A 20,859-nucleotide genomic window follows, 5' to 3' on the forward strand; every position below is an offset into this window, starting at 1 on the left:
CCATTGCCTCCTTCTGAGATGTGTAACAAGCTGGCTCTGATATTGATCTATTCTGGTACTGCATCCATTCTATTTCACTGAAAATATTTTGTCTTCTTGCTGAGGGGAGGCAGTGGAAAAATAATTTCCTGCATTCTGAACAATGGATTCCAGAGTTAAAAATTATTAACTACCTACATGCAGCATCAGATGAGGGAAGAAAAGGCTGACCAAACTTTTTATGCCCTTCTTTCCATCCCAAAACAAAAGAATTAAAACCTCGCCAGTAGGAATAAAACAAAGTGGATGTGTGCTTAGAAGTGATTTAAAATCATTGTATTATAAACCTTAAAAGGAGAATGTTATCCAAAAAACACCCTTTGCCCACAGATAAGCCTTCAAATGCCACCATGGTGGTGGTGGGATGGTGAAGTCACACAGACAGGCTTTTCTCCTGTGTTCTTTGCTTGAATTCAATACTTTCTAAAAATATGTTAGAGGTCCTGAGGGGCAGGGTAATAAGCTGAAAGAAACTGAAAGAAAAGTCCTGTTTAGCTTCCCTTTATGGCACACACACACATGTGTGTCTGCATGAGTTGGTTACAACTATTTGGTGAAGACAGAACCAAGAACAACAATCTGTTGAATTCCATGCCCAGTGCCTGTGAAATGGCAGTTTCAGCCCTCATGTGTAAGATGGATGTATGTGATCCATGGGCTTTTTATGGAAATGTAATAGGCATGAGTATAAATATTAGAGATTTGAAATCCTCTCTGACTCATCTGTTAATAATTTAGTCCCTTAAGGCCATGTCCAGCTTTATCATCATCTTTTGTGTCTTAACAGAGATGTTTGGGGAGTAGGAAAAGGTGATGCTTGAGCAGCCAGTGGGGAAGATCCCAAGGGTGGATGTAAATGAAATTTTAAGCCTGAGGTTTTGTTTGAACCAAACCTTGCTGGTGTCTGAACTGTTTGGACACCACCCCAGATGTGGGCAGGGCAGGGAGGCAGAGGAGGGAAGCTTGTCCCCATTCAGGCATGATGCTGCTTTCACCCCATGCTCAAGTTTTCTCTGGGCTTACACTGCCTGGCTGGATCACCCCAGTGTCCCAAGGCAGGCTGTCCCAGGAGAGCTTCTGGGCTTCCTCTCTTCTCCATGCACGTGGGACAGTGGCAAGGAAATCCTGTGAAAATCCAGGGGAAGGAAAAGTACTGCCCTGCAGCAGAGAGGTGATCCCCAGCTTGTCAAAGAACCTGAATGTCCATTTAATGTGACTGAAAATTGCCCCTGGTAAGATGCTTTCTTTCTCACTGCCATAAGAAAAAGTGTGGCTTAACATTAATAATTAATGCTCTGTGGTGACAGAGTCACCAGGAATGGAGGTGCAAGTCCAGTGAATATAATGCACTAACAAGAGCTTTTTGCACATTAACAGGGAGGATTTCCCATCACTTTTGTTTTGGTGTAATCGGCTCTGACAAGATTACACACTGTGTCTAAAAGCCTCTTTAACTCTATAGCTCTGAATAAATTTTTGAGTAGTTCTCAAGATTTCCCTGCAGAATCTGCTTGGAACATGCTGCTAACCCTGAATTGGTTAAATCTCTGGAGGGAGCAGTGCTTTGTCTTGGTATTTCTGCTGAAATCCAAGGAGTTTTTCAGATCATTTTGCTCTACTCTAGGCAGGTGTCGTTCCCACACTGATAAAGGACCAGAATAACCTTCCTCTTAAAAAAATTTAACATGATACCAATAAAATAGAAGTTCAAATAGGAACTTATTGATTGAAGAGTTCTAAAAAAGAATTTGTGAATTTAGAAATCAGTCAATGTTAGAGAATGCTGTGAGGTTTAGTGTTGGACCTGAGCTACTCAGTTTTTCAGCCTGTGTCTCAGTTTTGAGACAAATTTCAGGCTAAAACACCCTGGAATGAACATTTCCTCTAAGGAGAAGGGCTCTAATAATCCTTTCTTGCCAATGAGAGAAATGAATACCTGGGTGAAAGTGGAAAAAACTTGTTTATTAAAAAAAAAAAAAATAAGGTCCTGGATCCAGGTTGTCAGTATAGAAAATAATAATGAAGAAAGCCAATAGTATAGTTTGATGTGATTTTTTTTTTTCTTTTCCTCAGATGGGCTAATTCCGTCATGGAACAAACTCCTGTCTCTTGAAAGGAGCTTGACCTACAGAACAGGGCTGGTATTGCAGAAAAGAGAGCAGAGTCTGGCCATATGACAGGAGCTCAGGATCAGGGAGAACCCCTGTAATGGCCAGAAGGATTCCCTGGACCCTTTAGAAAAGAAGTTAAAATTGTACAGAAGAACAAGATGCCAAAACTGAAGGAGAACTTGTCTTCTTCCCTTCATAGGATTTTATTTGAGGATTGTATCTAAGTACCTGAGAAACATTTTCCTGTAGCAGCAAATTCTATAGGCTGCAAGAACCTGGGGTTATGTATTGTTCCCAGGTGAAGCATTGCACTCAGTTCTAATGCTTTTATTTGTGTATGACAGCTAAAATGGTAGAAAATGCCATCAGACACCTAGAGGAATATTTTAAGTCTTCAAGTCTTTTTATTCTTATTGCCAAATGAAGGTAAATCATTCTCTGCAGATGTCTGTCACCAGCACTGCCATCAAGGACTGGTCACTGGGAAAATGTGAGTAGCAGGGGGATTTTCTGTTTAACACCCTGACTTGGTAAAATTTGACTGCTCAGCTGATGTGTTAATATACAGTGACCATTGTAACTTCTGGGGAGATGGGTGATGAATTTTCCACTACTGCAGGAAGGTTTATTTTCCCAGCAGAGGCATTTGTCACTCTGCTAGTAGTATTAATGAGCCTTTTCCCATGTGAAAATCCATCTTTTAGCCTACTTGCTGAGCCCAAGTCATCCCCAGCTCTAAGGCAAGGGAGAAAAGAGCCTGGGCACAGACTGCCTGCAGAGGTGCTTCTTCTCCATCAGCTCTGCAGAGAAACCAGGATGGTTTAGGAGTGGGAGGCTGGATGTGTCTGGGCCTTTCTTGCCCACCTGATGCTCTGATGCTTTTCCTGGTGGCTGATCAGTGGAGCAGACTCCAGCCTCAGGTGGCAGCTCCTGGTGAGTTCAGAGACAGCAGGAACTGAATGATTATTAAATAAGTGATTTAAAGATCTGTTGGCCCTATTGTGCATTAGTGCACTGCACAGCCCTCCTATTTTCAATGAACAGACTTTAGCAGTTTCTGTCTGTTGTATCAATCTGGTGAAGCAGTCAAGTTTTAAGTTCCCATATCCTTTTCCTGGATACCTGTGTACTGAGCTTTAAGAGGTCACTCTAAAATTATCTTGGACATTCAGAGTTAAGGCTGGAGAATATTTATTTTGTCAGACTCTCTGCCTTCAATAAAAAGCAGTCCCCAAGAAATGCTAGCTTTAATCTCATGTTTTTGTCAAGCATATACAAACTTGCTTTTAATTTAGCCGCTATCCTGCTGCTTGTTGTGCTTATGAAGCATTTTATTGTTGCTGTTGCCATTCTGAATTGATTGGTAAATCTGTACCAAATACTTCCCAGTGATGGAAAAAGAAACATTGAAATGTTAATAACGAAAGAGTAGGGAAGATCCAGATGTCAGCTGGGGAAAAAATGAAAACCAATCAGCCTTGATTAAACTTTCCAGATAAGAATTTGGGAACATCATGTCAGGATAAATTGTGTTTGTTCTAATCACTCTATCAGCCAAGCTGAAGCTGCTGCCAATAAGAAACTCTCAAGAATAAATGCATAAAAAAAGTGCCAGGGATCTGATAAGGGACATAAGTTATTCTGATTAAAGTGTTGCCATCAGAGCTGGGTGATGCTTTGAGATTTTTTTGCTTGATAGAGCCTGACAGCCATGTGGTTCACTGTTTAATTTTAGCTTGGACTGTGGGCAAAGGAAGGCCTTCTACATCCAGACTTGTAAAGCCACTATTTTCCATGGAGATTATTTTTACTATTCTAAAAATACATTGCTGACATGAGTATGAAAGTTTCTATCCAGACCATTCTCTCAAAGCCTTTTGGTCACTTACGCAAAAACTGGCTCACAATAAAAAGATTTTTCTGACCTTAAAGAAGGTCCAAGAATGGACTGGAATTTAGTTTAACTTGCTCATAGCTTCTGCTTTGACTTCTTGAATACAGCCCATTTTTCTGCTTTTTAGTGAGGTATCACTGCTAGAAAGCTTCTGGCAGGATGAACCACATGGGCCAACCTTAAGGGAGTGGGAGCTGCTCCTAAAACCATTTTGGGCTGCTCAGCTTCCCTGCTCTTCTTGTTTGAGATCCAGGGGACTGCACATGTGCCTTACTGCATCTCCTGAACTGTCATGGGACAGTCCTTAATTAACTGTAAGAAGTCAAGCAGGGTGCCAGCTGGCCCAGCCTCCTCTGTCATAAAACAGGGGTTTAATATGTTCAAGTTAAGGTGGTTGAGAGAGATGCAGGTAAAAACACAAGCCAGCAGGGAAAATGTTTTTTTTTCATTACTTTACAGATTTTAGAAGAAATGTTTTTTCCCTTCTCCCATTCCAAGAGAAGAGAGATCAATTTTTCTGCATTCCATAAAACTTGGAACAGAAAATAGATTATTTTTAGCTTATTCCCTGGGTACTGTGGAGGATTCAGTCTTTGGAGTCACTTTGTTCCCAGCTGCAGCAGATACAGGATTTATACAAGCTCCAGAGAAAAGAAAATATTAGGAGGAAGAAAAAAGTTTTCAGAACAAGTCTCTTTCTCTTCTTTCTTCCCCTTTCATTCTTCACTTACTGCTGCTCCTACATTTCAGAAGTTTCCTTCACTTTGGCTCTTCCTCAGCATGAATTACTCATTTTAAATATTTTGAACAGATGAGGGAAAGATTAGAATTGAATTTAGGATGGGGAAATAAGGCAAAAGGAATAAAATCCTGTGAGGAAAAGCAGCAGAGCTGGTCTCTACATAGCACAAGAGGCCAGGCTGTAGTCACAGGGTTAAAATATGGAGCCAGACACACACACACATGTTTGGGGTGAGACATGCAGATGGATGAGCTGAAGATTTCTGGCTTTCAGGAGAAAAGTCACAGCTGAGCTAGCTGTGACAAGTGACAGTAACAAGCTCCAAGGATGAAGTTTGCGAGAGGGTAGAAAATAAAAATGCCCCTGAGGGTAAGATGGCACTGGTGACAGCAGAGACTTTGACAATTTCCTAAGACCCTTGGGCAGCTCCACATTGCTGTTATCCAAAGTGGAGCTGATTTAATGTGTTGGAGATGATCTCCATGCCAGACACTGACTTGTCTTTTTTCCTTGAAACAGTCCCAGATCCAGTCTGTGTGTATCTAGTGAGGAGCCCAAGCACATGTGTTTCAGATACTGAGCATGTTTCTATCTTTCTAGCATTTAAATGGTCAGACTTTAATTCTCTAGGCAGAACACAGTGTGATTACTTTATTTTCCCATCTCTGCAAATGACTAAGTAGTTTTTTTTTCCTTCCGAACTTGCTGTAGATGCTGGAAGTGGAATCTGTTATCCTCACAACCTTCCTATGTTCATATATGTACAGAGTCCAGAACAAAAAGACAGTAATGTCCCTGGGGATGTCTGGATTTAGAGTTAAGCAGCAGAGAGCTGTTTTCTAAAGTCAATACACAGTAACAAAACATCTGTGTGGAGCCCTTGGACAGAGGTACCTGGGCTGTGACGTGAGGGAACGTGCTGTAGGCATTAATAACACACAGTGTTGACCACAGCCCTGGGAATTATAGGCAGTGTGGCATTCATATTCACACAACAATGTCTCACTTGTGCTTGCTATTTTAATTTTCTCAGGTGGATTTGCAGCTGCAGTCACCACACCGCTCGACGTGGCAAAGACAAGGATTATGTTGGCAAAGGTAAGGGGGGCACCAGGCAGGCCAGGGAGTGGCCTGGGTACTGCAGGGTTGTTACAGAATGAAATCCAGCACCTATTAATAATCATTTCTGCTCCTGTCCTAGAAGGCAGGAGTAGATGTGAGCAGGCACTGCATGCAGAACTAATGAAATTATTGTGCTCCTTTCCATGAATGCTTCTCTGGTCCTTTCCCAAAGGAGCTGTCTGAAACAGACTCAGGCTTGTGCTCAGCTTCCAGAGTCTCATGCAGCGTCTTTAGGAGAAAAGCCTTGCAGTGTCAGACACCCAAAGTTAAAAAAACCCATCAGGGATTTATTGCACTGTTCTGATAAGTCAGAGTGTGTGTGTCTTTTCTCAGGAGAGCTTGGTACTGGATTTTCTGTCAAATTTTAAACTATAGAGATTGTGATGGCAAACATGTGCCAACCAGGGCAGAAGGAAGATTGCTTATAGGATCAGTAAGTTTAATAAGTTTAGAAATTGCTGGTGAGTCTGGTGTTCCCATCATCATCTCACTGACCCAGGGCAAAGCTGACAGCCACTGAGCCAAGAGCCCTCAGCAGGTGGATGTTCCTAAAGCCTTTCCCAGCCCTGAAAAAGCTGTTGTGTTGGTGAAGGATGGGAATTCTGGAGTTTCTCTGGGGGTTTTTTACCCTGTTGCTCACATCTCTCAATTTGGGATGTTTCTTGTTGCTAGCATGCACCTCCCCAGCTGAGTCACATCTGTGCTCACCATGTTGCTGTGTTATCTGTCATTGTTGGGTTTTGTCTGCTGCAGCTCCTTTGTCTTTGGACAGAGTCAGTGATAAACCTGTAAAAACTGGGTTTCATGTATCTCTGCCTCTCTCCTGAGCAACCAGGTAAAGAAATGAGGGTGCTTGGAGACCATTCAGTTTATATTGGGTTTATATTGAGTGTAGTGCAGAAGGGACTTGGTGCCCAATTCTGAACTGACCAGCTCTGTGACCTTGATAGTTTTGTGCTTCTGAGCGTCTCTTTCACTTTCTGCCCTTTTTCCATTCCTGGAGATGAGGAGCTTTTGCCTGTGCCTGGGCTAAGGAGGTCATTAGGATGTCTGTAATTCCTGTCATGAAGCACTGGGCAGGGACAGGAGCTCAGTAAAGAGCCAAACCTCTGCCAGCAGTTTCCAATCTCTCTCTCTGTGCTGCAGGCTGGTTCCAGCAATGCCAGGGGGAATGTTCTGGCTGCCCTTGGTGACATCTGGAGGACACAAGGCCTGTCAGGGTAAGGATGTGCTGCACCTCAAGGTTGTGTTGTCCATGTGTTTTTGGGGAGTGTGAGAGGATGGGATGGGATCTGTTTGTATTTAAATACTGGCATACAGAAAAGCCTTTTCATTGCTGTGCACCTGGGCAGGGAGCAGCAGTCAGGTAGCCAAGAAAAGTCCCTCAGGGAGGTTGAGTGTCCTCACTTTAGCCCTGGCTGGGGGCAGTGTCCAGGGAAGAGCTCAGAAAAGGGGCATTGTTGGGAGCATATCCAATGTCTGAGCTCAGCTCCAGGTGTCAGAGGTGATGGTGGCTTTGTGTTAATAACCCATGATGGACTTTTCCCTGTGAACGTGTGCATTTGTGATTTGTATCCATTTAAATGAGATCACATCTGATGGCAGTGAAGACAGCAGTTTCATCTGAGGGATGTGAACATTTCAGTATGGGAGCACAGTCTCTTCTGCTGGTGTTTCTAGAACATATTGAGGTGTCAAAATTAATTTTTTACTGACACTGCTTCACTTACACCAATCTTGTCCTATTTGAGTGAATGTCTTATACCAGTAGTTGACCTCTGAAATTGAATATATTTCTTAACTTCTCCAGTCCATGAAGTTCAGCCTGTGCTTCCTTCAGCAGGGCTTGTGTCTAACCTGGAAGAGAAATTGAGGGATTTTTGGAAGCTTGGTGCTTTTTCCTGTAGTTTTCCCTAAGTTTTTAACCCTCTCACTCTTTCAGGGCACTGCTCTAACCTTTATTGCCCGAAGCACTGTGCACAACACAGCTTTGCAGGGGACAGCTTTCTCTGAACATCTGATCTCTGCTTGCCCAGCTAATAAAAGTTCAGCCCTCTTTCTCCACACGTGGGGAATAATTCAAAACAAATTGCAGGAAGTTGCTGAACAGTGATTCCAGGAAGGCACCCAGCTGTGCCCCAGGCAGCACTCAGGGATGGGCTGCCCAGGTTTGCTCTCAGAGGGGACAAGCTGATGTGGCACTGGAGGAGTTTTGGGTCCTGCATGACTTGGTGGATTCTTAAGGCATGTTTTGAAAGGGATTGGGAGAAGTGAGGCCATGTCTAGTGGAAGTTGAGCTCTGAAGGGTGTGAAGAGGCATGGATTTGGCTGAGGTGACTTCCCCCACCCCCAGCCAACAGCAGAAAGTAAAAATGTATGTTTGTGTTCTTTTCAGAGTGTTTCAGCTGTGCCCTTTACTAAATAACCCAGAATTAAACTCTGCCCAAAGATAGCACCAGTGGACTAGGACCAAAGGGAACACAATTCAGTTGAAATCAAAACAAGAAGAGATCTGGATAAAAAGTAACATGTGAAGGAGGCCAAGCTGCGTCAGCTGCGAGGAGAGGGAAGAAAGTCTTGGGAAAAATAAACGCAGAGGCTGCCATGCCTGCTGCCAATTATAAATCTATTAATCAAAACCAATAAAAATGTCGGGCTTTTTTGGCCAGTTACAACATGACATGATTTATGGCTCCTCTAATAAATCTCATACTTGAAGAGGAGGAATTCTGAGGGCAGAAAGACGCATTGCTTATTGCCACCTTATTAAAACCAGAGCACAGGGCTCAGCTTCCTGGTCTGCACCTAGTAAATCCCTCTGCTTCATGCCAAGGAATTCCACATCCCTCTCTGAGCAGGGAGAGCCAGGACTGGGGCAGGGGCTGGGATGGGGATGGGGTGAGTGGGTCTGGGAACCTCTTTGCTCTTGCCAGAGGGGTGGAGGAATCCTTCACAGGAAAGGCAGTTTGCATCTTGTCTGATGGCTTTTCACACAAGGAGACAGTGGTGTTTGAAAGCCTGGGTGAAGCTCCAGAGCTGTTTGGTGAGAAACATGAGGACTGTTGGAGTGGTGATGCTGGTGAGGTGGCCTGTGTAGAGCTGGAGGTGTTGCACCAGGGGTCCTGTTCCTCCCATGAGCTTCCTGGCCACATTGGCTCGTGTGAGGTACCAATTTAATTTTGGAATAATAATCCCTCACCATCGATTAGTTTTATTTGTTGAAGTGTGGGTTATGAATCTCGATTTCAGTGAAAAACACCAGAAGGGCACGTGCCTCAGCTGTAACAGCACATGCAGAGAAAGCCTCTGTTCTGGGGCAGCCCCCTGGAGGGGAGGAGAGCAGAGAGAATTAATTTTGGGGAGCAGAGAATAGTCCCATCTCTGGCAAGCAGGGAGGAGAAAGCCTCCACCACTGAGCTGCAAGTTGCACTGCTGAGACTCTTGAGCCTGTCCACTAATGTCCCATGAAAGAGCAAACCACGGGAGGAGCTATGGGATATTTTTCAGCTGTGTCCAGGCCCTGCATTGCCTACCCTCTTTCCCAGGGAAGTTTTAGAATGAGCATCCCTTTCCCAGGGAAGTGTTCAAAACGTGTGTAACTGGTGCTTGGGGACATGGGTTAGTGGTGGCCTTGGTAGTGCTGGTTATTTTGGGTTTGTCCTTTTTCAACCGAAATGATTCAGTGATCCAAAGGGAACTGCAGGGGTCCTGTTAGTCTCCTGTTAGGACCTGAGGAGTGGCAGAGTGCCAGGTGAAATCTGCAGACAGAGATTAAATCCAGCTAGACAGCAGACCTCTGCCCACCAGAGCAGTTTCTGATGGGGCCAGCAGAAACAAACCCAATTTATCTCATCTGCTGATGGAGGCAGGCATGGCCCAGCAGAGACCAGTTTGGATCAGACCTGCACAGAGCTCTGCCCTTTGGATTTGGGCCCTCCCTGCCCAAACCAGCTCTGCCCTCGGGCACAAAGGGAGCCCCTGGGGGAAGCGTGGATTGCAGGGAGCACGGGTGGCAGGTGGGAGCAGGAAACTGGGAGAAGCAGGGCCAGGATTCTTGGAAGTGATGGTCAGTAATAGGGGTTGCCAGGGCTGCAGCTCCTGGGTAACTCAGTTATGGGCCCCTGTTTGTGTAATAGCTGTGTCTCGAGTGGGTTGTTCTGGAAACGAATGTCTCCCGTAATGAGGCTTCCTAATTCAGCAGGAGAGGGATGTTGTGTGCTGCTCCCTAGGACTGGCCCTATCACAGCTCTGTCCATACATGCCTTGTACAAATTACTCTGTTTTAAAGCTGTCATTATGGTAATAGGCCCAATTGCTGTCTAGTAAAGCCATAAAATGTTTCCATCTGCCCGTGTGCTCCAGGCTCCTTAGCAGAGCTCATTACTGCCAGAGGTTTCCCTGTGCAGCAGGAGCAGGGAGCTCCTGAGCAGCCAGGTCTCAGCAGGAACTGCAGCCTGTCCCACTGTGGACATGCTCTCAGCAGGGACCATGTTTCCCAAACACTTTCCCAGGTTTTGGGAAAGCCAGAGACAGGATCCCTGTGGAGCTCAGCCAGGCTCAGCCACAGATCTGGAAGGGGATGAGATGCCAGACCGATTTGAGTTTATTATTTAATCCTTACTTGCCACAAAGGAAGCCTGTAATCCTCTGGGAGGATACACTGGCCTGTCCTGAGGTTGTTAAACCAACTATGAGTTCAGATGTGTCAAGCAATTTGCTTTGCACAAGTTTCCTGTTAATTTTGAGAACTATGAAGATGAGGCTCCTGAAAAGGGTGGCAGCCGAAGGTGCCACCAGTGGAGCATTTCTGCTCCCTTAGGGCCAGCATAGTGATCAGGGCTGTCTTTGCAAAGGGAGCCCTGGCCCAGAGGGGCTGGTGAGAGCAGTGCAGGGCAGGATGTTCCTCCTGTCTGCAGCTCTCTGTGGCCATGTGCCTGAGCATCCCTGCCCAGTGGCCCATTGTGGCCTCCTGCCTTTTCCTTCTGCACCCAAGGAGAGTGGAGAGGGGTTAAAATCCACAATCCTTGGGAGTGCTGCGTTGGGGAAGTCCAGACAGATTCCTTCGGTGAGAGTGGGGTGGGATTTGAGAAACCAGCAAGAGAGACTTTTCCTTGGTTTGTTTTCCAAAGCTCCCTGCTCATCCTCTCAAGCTGCTTTTCCTTTGCCTTCAGCCTGTTTGCAGGTGTTGTCCCACGGATGGCAGCCATCAGCCTGGGAGGCTTCATCTTCCTGGGGACATACGAGAAGACTCGGCAGCTGCTGCTGTGAGCCAGCCTGGCCATCCTGCCAGGGCACAGGAGGAGGAGTCTGCCTGGGGCTGAGCCTTCCTCTGCACCCTCACAGCAGCTGTCCCACAGCCTGAGAGCCACTCTCCCTGCTGGAGAAAAGTAAATCCTCCAATAATCCAGTTTCCCAAACACGAAATTTTCCTGCATGGAAAGTGGGTGAGGTCACTGTGAAGAGTGGTGCCAGAAGAGTAATGTTTGGGGGGTAAACAGCTAATTATGGTGGCTGCAAAAGGCATTATTAGAACTCCTGCAGGGGAAGTGTTTTGGAAAGCTCTGGCTTGGGGGCTGAGTGGGGAGGCTGAAATAAAGCAAGTTTTCATCATTCAGTGGCACCTGCCTCGTAACAGGGAGGGGAAGGGGCTGATAGAGTTACAGCCTGCTGCCCTCCAACAGCAGAGAAAGGATTCCAGCTTGGGAGAGCTCTGTGGAAGAGACAATAATCCATTTGTTCCTGATTCGAGCTGTATTTGTGGAAGTTTATATTCCTGTTTATACCTACAGGTGCTCAGCAAGCATTCCTGTGTGGAAGCCAGTGCAGCTTTATTAATCACACTCATATTTCTCCAGTAAAAGCACAGGCTTGTATTATTTTACAGCTGTGCTTGTGCAAAGACATGGGAGCTCTGCCTTTCTTTTGGTCTTCATCCCTCAGCTGCTGAAGCAGCAGGAGGATGGAAATGAAGCCTGGGAGGGCAAGGCAGGGAGAACATCAGCTGAAGGATGGACATCTTTATGTGGGGATAGATCCTGAGGGCTCTCAGGGGGCTGCTGGCAGTCAGAGTAAAATCCTGGTGCTGTTCTCACGTGGGAAACAAGCTGAAGCAGCCAAAATGGTGTGGGGATGAGTGTGATGGAAAAACCTAATTGGAATTACTCAGTTGGCTGGGGAGGTTCATCTGTGGAGGTGTTTGTGTGGGCAGGCAAAGCCAGGGGATGCAGTGGGTGATGGTTTGGGCTGGGCCATGACTCTGGGAAGCTGCTCACACAGGGGAGGAGAGGAGAGGGTGGCACAGGGCCCTTGGCTGAGCCCTGCCAGGTCACCGTGCTGGTGGCACGTCCCTGCTGTGCCAGGGGCATGGGCTGCCCTTGGGGCTGTGATTTACCTGTGAGGCTCTTCCCCTCATGAGGACAATGTTTGGAGTGTTTGGAGCCCCTGCAGGAGGAGAGCAAGTGCCTGACCAGGTTGGTGGCCTGACCAGGGGACACGGGTGACACCAGACCCAGAGTGCAAAAGCACTCTGGATGTTTTATTACACTTCTACCCATGGCAGAGGAGTAAGACTTTAATTTAGAGGCCAAAATTTAGAAAATAATTGGCAGACAAGTAAAACATACAGAACAAAGGACATAATTCTTAAAATAATCTTCAATTAAAATGAGGAATTCAGCCAAGTCCTGTATTGGCTGGCTGGCAATGCTTCTCTTTACCATGGCTTGGTGTAGCTGTGCTTCCTGCCACTTTGAGGCTGTCTCTTTAATGATATTCTATATATATATGTATGTATCACATCCAGTTTTAGGGGTTGGGGACCAGGAGATTTATTACTCTGTCTCAAAAATCTATCACATTTTCTATTGAAGCTTTTAAACATGGTGAGGGGGTTAGCAGTGCAGTTGAGCTGTAAATAATCATCTTTATGTCATTGGGTCCAAAGGGTGCCATTTTTGTTGTTTCTAATTAATATTGCAGAATTAGCTTTTGTCATCACCTTTTTTTTGTTTTTAAATTTTTAATTTTTTAAATTAAAATAAAAAGCCCCAAACAAAACCCAACCAAGCAGCCAAATTGTTTCAGCCAAGCTAATGGTGGGAGGGGACAGATGTGACCCTTCCTCTGTGCCAGTGGAGCAGCTCTGCATCACAATAAGGCCAAAGGTACCTGGGAATGGCAGCAGACAAGTGTACCAGTTTGCCTAATATGGATAAAAAGGACATTTTTAGTTTTGGGACTGAGGGGAGAAAAAATAGACAAAAAATGCGTGGGTTCTGCTATGTCTGTTTAAATTTTAGCAATGTTTTGTTATTTCAAGTTTGCCAAAATTTTAGAAACTAATTGTACTGGGATAAAGTAGGCTAACAACTTAAATTTCAGACCAGGCAGCAGCCTCTTAAAACCTCTCTCAGTTTTAAAAAATTTTAACTCCCAGATGTGTTAAGGAACTTTGAATATTCTCAGACAACCTGCTTTATACCCAAAATGATTATTTCAAGGGGGAGTTAGTTTCAATTTTTAAAAAATATACAGAAACTGAATTGAGATTTTTGGTTAAAACAAGAATTCAGGCTTATCTCCAAAGCTACCTCTGGAATTTCCATCCAGGGTGGGGCTGGGGTTTGGGAACACCAGAGGTGTTCACAACTGCAGCTGGGTCTGGTGCTGTCCTGGCCCTGTTTTTACTTGCACACATGCACACACCCCTCATCTGTTCTGTTCTCACTGCCAAGATAGAGGGACTTGCCAGATCCTAAAGCAAGCTGATATAGTGGAAATGTATTTCTTACAAGTTCTGTATTGTATTTTTCAATGCAGCCCCAAATTCCACCCCATCCACGTGCCAGGCTGCTCCCCAGGAGCTCATGGCCCAATTTTAAGAGCAGGTACTTTGGCAGTTAATCTCATGAGAGAAAGACAGAGAAGAGATATAGCAATGGATTAGAATTTTATTTAATTTTCAACTGAAACTCCCAAAAGCTCACTCTCAACAAATCAGCCGTAATATTATAAATGAACCTTTATTAAAGACACTTCAATGCCATTTGTTAGACACTTCAATATCTTACATGTTTTTCAATGTACAACATTGTACCAAATTTTCTAATAAATAAATAAATTTGTACACAAAAGTAATACTTCCTCTTTCACATTGCCTCTTAGAAGCAGCAAATTCACATATTTAGTGGAAGTCATAACATTAGGCAGTTAACTTTATTCAGAAACATTATTTTCAATGTTAACATGGCAAACATGCTTTGTATCTGCACTGGTGATGACATTTCTGCCAGCAAAATGAGCCCATTGGATCATTCCCATCCTCCCTATGTCCCTGGTTCCATGAGTTGGTTCTGCAGCATTTTCCCTTCAGTAGAGGGAAAACTGTGCTCAGTTTATAATTTCCTAACATCCATTTCCTTTTGCTTTGAATAAACTTGGCACTCAGCATAATTCACCACCTGTCTCAAAGTGCAAACGTGTCAATAGTCAGGGATGGGACAGACAGGTAAAGGCTGAATTATGCCTGGCTTCATCCAGGGGCAGCTGCTGCTCTCCCTGACCCTGAACTCCTTCCCTTACAGGGGATGGTGGCTCCTTAAGCTAGGCCTGGGTAGGACCAGCTTGTAATAAAACCAAAGGGCAGCTTGCAGCCACTCCCTGAAACCCCACAGGTGCAGCAGCACAGGGCAGGTCCCTCAGTGATGGATCCCAAGTGAACCTGAAGGGTTTCTGCCCTGTCTCTGCTGCTTGTGCTGAGCCACAGTCCTGGCAAAGGTGGATTCCCAGACCCAGCCTCAGTGGAAATGGTATTTGAGTTGCTCCTAAGGAAAAAAGTAACAACCCCTCCCTCCCCACCATGATAAACCTGCCCCAAAGTAGTCATCACCAGAGTTAGCAACCTCGTGTTAGCAGAACTCAAATCACAAAGAACTGGGAGTCCTCCATCCACAGGAACCAACAAACACCAACAGAAAGCAACCTTTCTATAAATAAAAAGAGCCACTGTGAAGTAAGAAGTGACAAAGATCTGTTTGACTGATGTGGGCACTTCTTTATACCCCCCATTAATGGAGGAACTTAAAAGACCACATAAAAACATTGGGGACATTTCCATTTAAAAGTCTGTTCAACCACGAATCCACAGTTTTCCTTATAAGTGTATTTCTAACTAGCCCAGAATTGCTGCACAAGGCAGCATAACTCATTTATTTGAAGGTGAAATTTTCATATAGAGAGTCTGGCTGTTCAACTACAAAGTGTAATATTGTGTTGCAGGGGGAAAAAAAAAGTGTTGGATGAATTAGTGATGCAGCTGTCCCCTTAGGAGTGCAGTTTAGTTTTGTTGTCAAAACAGCTCTATGGTTTCAAACCCCCCACAGAACAGATGTGTTTTTTGGGTGTGAAAATGCATTACACTGGCAGAGGTTATTCATTCTGAGCAGGGCAAGGCTGGAGTGCTGCACACACCTCAGACAGGTGGAGCTGGGTCCCTTTGGGAGGGGAAGGGCCCGTGGTACTCAGTGCTGTGCCAGCACACGTGGCAGGTAACACCTCCTGTGATGCCCTGTTTGAGAGGTGCACTGTTCTGAGACCACCCCTGGTTTACTGCACAAGTTATTTATTTTGGTAACAACTTCTTCCCAGTCAAAACAGCCTTTTCCTCTGGTTGTTTTGGGGCTCTGCACTGTTGAAGAGTTATTTAGTGCCTCCTGTGTGGTCCACTCTAAAGTCTCACACAGTCACGGTTCAAATACTAATTTTTATAAAGTTTTGAAAAATAATGGAATTTAAGTTCTTCCACCAACAGGAAAATATCAGGTTGCTATGTAATTGCTCACTGCTTTTTTTCTTGATAAATTTCATTTGACACAGTTGAAGATCTCTGTTATTCAATGTGTTAAGTACAATAAATTTCCAAGGGGAAGGAAATTTGTGCTAAGTAACCCAGTTGAATCACAGAATGTCTTGGGTTGGAAGGGACAGAATCACAGGATTAACAAGGTTGGAAGAGACCTTTGAGAGGATCAAGTCCAACCTATGACCTAACACTGCCTTACCTGGCTAAGTGCCACATCCAGGGACAGTGACTCCACATCCCTGGGCAGCTCATTCCAATGCCCAATCACTCTTTCAGTGAAGAATTTTTTCCTGATGTCCAGCCTAAACTTCCCCTGGCACAGCTTAAGGCTGTGTCCTGTGGTTCTGCCAGTCATTGCCAGGGAGAAGAGCCCAACACCACCTGGCTACAGTCACCTTTCAGGAGTTTTAGAGAGTGATGAGGTCACCTCTGAGTCTCCTTTTCTCCAGGTTAAACACCCCCAGCTCCCACAGCTGTTCCTCACAGGGTTTGTGGTCCAAGCCCCTCACCAGCCTCGTTGCTCTCCTCTGGATGCACTCCAGCATCTCAATGTCCTGCCTAAACTGAGGGGAGAACTGGACACAGCACTCAGTGTGCCAAGGACAGGTGAATAATGACCTCCCTGCTCCTGCTGGCCACACCATTCCTGATCCAGGCCAGGATGCCATTGTCATCACCACCCTCACAGGGAAGAATTTCAAGTTCTATTGTATTTAACCTAAATGTTCCCTTTTTCAGTTTGAACTCATTACTGCTGGTCTCATCACTACAGTCCTTATACTGAGGGCACCAGAAATGTGTGCAGAACCCCAGGTGGGGTCTCACCTGAGTGGAGCAGAGGAGGAGAATCTGCTGCCCACAAGGCTCTGGACACAGCTGGGTTTCTGAGCTGTGAGCACACATGGCTAGGGCATGTCCAGCCTCTGATCCACCAACATCCCCAAGTCCCTTTCCTCAGGGCTGCTCCTGGTCACTTCTCCACCCAACCAGTCCCTGGGATTGCCCCAGCCCTGGTGTACATGGTGTAAAGGAACTTCCACTGAAAAGAGGAAAATCCCTTTGGAACAGTCTGGCTTTTAAAAGTTCTGTTTATGCATTTAAGGCACCAGAATTATTTCTCTCACAAAGTTTAACAGCAACCTGATACTGAAAACAATATTGCCAAAATTGTAAAATTTCACTCAGTTTCCCATGCACTAAAGATTAAAATAGCCTCTGTAAAAGATATATATATTTTTTATATATATATATATTTATATATGAAAACTCTTATGTACAATTGTATCAAATACTTTTCTCTTTACACAATAATCCCTTGCATTTATGTGCTTCATATGCAAGTTGACTTTTGAACACTTCATACTTCTCAGGGAAGTTTTAAACTATGTACAATCAGATGACGCTCGAACAGGAGTTTGTTCCCCATACAAGCTTGTTTCTCATACCTCAGTTGGTTGCCTTTGCCAGGCCATCAGTTCAAGATTCGAGGTAGAAGTAAGTAGCCTATATACTCTGTGCAAAAAAAAAAAAAAAAAAAAATTAAAAAAAGTAATAGTGTGTTTGTTAATTTGCACGTGGCAGTCAGTCTGTCTCAGTCCAGAGACCTGCTGGGCAGCTTGGGCTCATGGGTGGAGTCGTGGGGCTGGGCTGTCCTGCTGCTGGGCAGGAGAGCCTGCTGCACCTCTGCCTCCCTCTGCAGATCCAGTAGTGCTGGGGATATTTCAGGAAGCACATTCAGTTGCTTTAATGATCCTCCTGCAGGTGAAGCTCTCACCAAATTAAGGTTGTTGAGCTCTGAAGGCTTTGCTGCTGCTTGTGAAGAGCCTGTAAACACCAAAGGAACAGCGTGGTTAGGTGATGCCCAGCCTGACAAGCACTCCCATCCTCCATGACTTTGGAAGTCTTCCCCAAGCTTACTGACTCCATGCTGTGCTCAAACCAACCCCACCCTGCCCGTGAGCTGGCTGGAGGGGCTGAGGGGAGCAGTGCAGGGGAGCAGAGGTGACCCCAGCAAGGACATACCGTGCGTGTCCGCGCCCTCCGCCCTTATCCTGTCGTGGTTGCTGGGGTAGAGGGTCCCATCTGTCTCCAGCCTCTTGCCACTGGCAATCCCATTGCAGGGCTGAGCATGCAGAAGGCTGGTGGGGCCTGCAGCCCTCTTCCTGTGGCACTCCTTGGTGCTCAGTGCACTGGGCTGGGCGCCCTCCACAGCCCTGGGGCTCTCCGAGTCCTTGGGGAGCGAGTGCGCGCTGCCGCTGTCCCTGCTGCCGCTGCACTCCCGGCACACCACGGGCAGCCCGAAGCCTGGGGAGGAAGGGAGAGTCAGCAGGGAAAATGGGCAGCTGGAGTGGTCAGCCCTGGGGGGAGGAAGGGAGAGTCAGCAGGGGAAATGGGCAGCTGGGAGTGGTCAGCACTGGGGGGAGGAAGGGAGAGTCAGCAGGGAAAATGGGGAGCTGGAGTGGTCAGCACTGGGGGAGGAAGGGAGAGTCAGCAGGGAAAATGGGGAGCTGGAGTGGTCAGCACTGGGGGAGGAAGGGAGAGTCAGCAGGGAAAATGGGGAGCTGGGAGTGGTCAGCACTGGGGGGAGAAAGGGAGAGTCAGCAGGGAAAATGGGGAGTTGGGAGTGGTCAGCACTGGGGGGAGAAAGGGAGAGTCAGCAGGGAAAATGGGGAGCTGGAGTGGTCAGCACTGGGGGGAGGAAGGGAGAGTCAGCAGGGAAAATGGGGAGCTGGGAGTGGTCAACACTGGGGGAGAAAGGGAAGGTCAGCAAGGGAAAATGGGCAGCTGGAGTGGTCAGCACTGGAGCACACAAGTCGTGGAAGGAAAGGGCAGTTCTGTGCAGTTCAGAGGGGGAATCTCTCACTAAATAATGTGGTCTTACACAGGGCAATTACACACTCAGTTTTCAGAACTCTGTAGCCACCATCACTAAAGGTATTCCAATTAACAGCTTTAGTTAGTCAGGGATTCTTTTTCACTCCAAAGTACTTTTTTTTTTAATAAACTATGCATTTATTTCCTTTTCCATACTTTCTAATCAGGGTAGAAGTGCAAAGTGGAACTTTCCTGCAGCTGCTTTAAAATGCCAAGTTACCTTTCTTATTTTTGTGCTGCTGCTGCTTTACAAGGATCACCATCAGCTCACACTCCTCTGAGTTATCTCAAGATACGTTATTACTGGTAGTGGGAACAACAGATGAGCAGAATTCAAAGCAGCAAGGAGTTTCTAAATGTTGAAAATTAATTTTCTTAGTGTGCTCACCAACCTTCCATTATTAAATAAACTTTACATTAGTTTCTCCTAGAGAGAAAATTTGTTTCATTGGCTGGTTTTTTTGTGGCTTTTACAATACAGTGTGAGAACAGAGAGCACATCCTGAAAATAGAAAAGTATGAGTGTAACACCCTAGAAATTGGCAAAGAGCAGAGGCAGGTGTAGTGCCCAAAACAACCTTTAAATTTTGAAAATAAATTAAAAAGCAGAGCTTTGAAGTCAACAGCCTTTTTAAAAGAATATGAAAAATTTTAACACTTTCAGTCCTGAAAGTGCTCTCACATCAAAATTCCCATTAGCCAGCTGCACAGAATGGCAATTGGGAGATTTACTCTGCTTCTGACTGTTCCTGAAATTCCAACCATCCAAGCTTGAGAGAGGATCAAAGCAAGCAGAAGAAAGTAAATTTTCTGTGCTTGCACCTGAGAATCATTCTGAGCTTTTTTTTTCTCTGAAGGTAACAATTTTTTGTGTGAATGCTGTCTGACTTGGAGGGTTTAGTGATCTGTACAAACACAAAATGCCTTCCCAGATTAATGGGGTTTGTACCTGTCTTGTCTGGAACAAGCATTCCATCAGCCATGTCCTCAGTTTTCCAAGTGTCTTTATTATAGCTGATACACAGCTTGGGCTGTCTGCAACCTACAGCAGGAGCTTCAACATCTGGACACCTTCCAGCATCAGCCTGACACATCCCTGTAACAAACAAACCATCTGGGTAAGGATCACAGCCATCTGCTCACAATTAGATGGCTTGTTGGTTATACTTATACTAGAAAAGAGAGGAAAAATAGCAATGGAGATAACAGATAATTTTCAGCAAACATTTAACAGAATAAATGCTGCACAATCTCAGGAGGATCTTAGTTCAGAACTCTTAACTTCTCCTTCCTAATGTGCTGTGTTTAAATAGTGTAAAACCCCAACATTTAATTTCAAAGCCTGAAGGCAGGGACAGGCAATGCTAATGCATTTTCTAGTTTGACTACAGGTAACTCTGCTGCCAAAAAAAAGAATCCAAAATTAGCAAAAAACCAGTCCTTAGGGCCTGAGTGAGCAGTTTCTGAGGCAGCCAGCTTGTAGGAACACTTACTGCTGGGAGAGGAGAGCTCTGTGAAGTCAAACACAGATCCCTGCTCTGCATAAATGCAGCAGTTACTTTATGAAGATCTCTCAGATAACTCAGAGCAAACACAAACACAGAACTCCTCTGGGCTGAGCCTTCTACCTCCCATAGCAAGCAGAGATGCAGCCCTAGGGGCCAATGAAGCCATTTCTCACCGTTGCTGTCCATGTGCCCATTGGGCTGCGGGGTCTCCACTCCAATGGCCACTTCCTGGCGCTCCGACAGAGTCCCTTGGGAGGACAGGTAGCTTGGCACATCAGGAGGCACAATAGTCTCATCTACAGCAATGGCAGCAGGGAAAAGTCAGTTCCCAGCAGGATTTTTAAAGTAAATTCTCATTTTCAAGGAGGATTTGGGAGCAGATCTAGAACCGGTTATTTTCTGAACTGTCTAAATATTCCTTTCCCCTCAGAAGCCCCATTCCTGATTTTTCAAAGCTTAAAACTGTGGGAGAAAGTGCTGATAAAGGCACTTTGAGTGTTTGCATGTGGCATAGTCAGTACACAGTAGGTGCAACAGAACTATTTATTCAGAGTAAGTAAATCCTTTTCTTTCCCCTGAAATTCAGTCCTTCCTTTGACTCAAGTCTTCTGCCTCCTGAAGTCAGGAGTAAAAGTATTCTGCAGAATAGCATATGATTCTTTGATTCTCCTAAGCAGAAAATAAGTCTTAAGCCTCTTGACTGTTCTTAG

The 20,859-nt window shown here is 45.4% G+C and overlaps 2 protein-coding genes across 2 annotated transcripts in view; one reads left to right on the forward strand and one right to left on the reverse strand.

Moving 5' to 3' along the window:
• Positions 1-12,925, forward strand: part of SLC25A26 (solute carrier family 25 member 26) — an 80,973-nt gene extending 68,048 nt beyond the window's left edge. The window contains 4 exon segments of the mRNA XM_079317457.1: positions 5,820-5,884; positions 7,055-7,128; positions 11,080-12,073; positions 12,415-12,925. Of these exon segments, the coding sequence (XP_079173583.1) occupies positions 5,820-5,884; positions 7,055-7,128; positions 11,080-11,176 (236 nt within the window). The 3' untranslated portion in view covers positions 11,177-12,073; positions 12,415-12,925.
• Positions 12,926-13,837: 912 nt separating this feature from the next.
• Positions 13,838-20,859, reverse strand: part of LRIG1 (leucine rich repeats and immunoglobulin like domains 1) — an 89,294-nt gene continuing 82,272 nt past the window's right edge. Inside the window, 3 exon segments of the mRNA XM_079317437.1 lie at positions 13,838-18,071; positions 19,591-19,737; positions 20,323-20,445. Of these exon segments, the coding sequence (XP_079173563.1) occupies positions 17,701-18,071; positions 19,591-19,737; positions 20,323-20,445 (641 nt within the window). The 3' untranslated portion in view covers positions 13,838-17,700.

The sequence above is a fragment of the Erithacus rubecula genome, assembly GCF_903797595.1.
Source record: "Erithacus rubecula genome assembly, chromosome: 13".
NCBI classification, from domain to species: Eukaryota; Metazoa; Chordata; class Aves; order Passeriformes; family Muscicapidae; genus Erithacus; species Erithacus rubecula.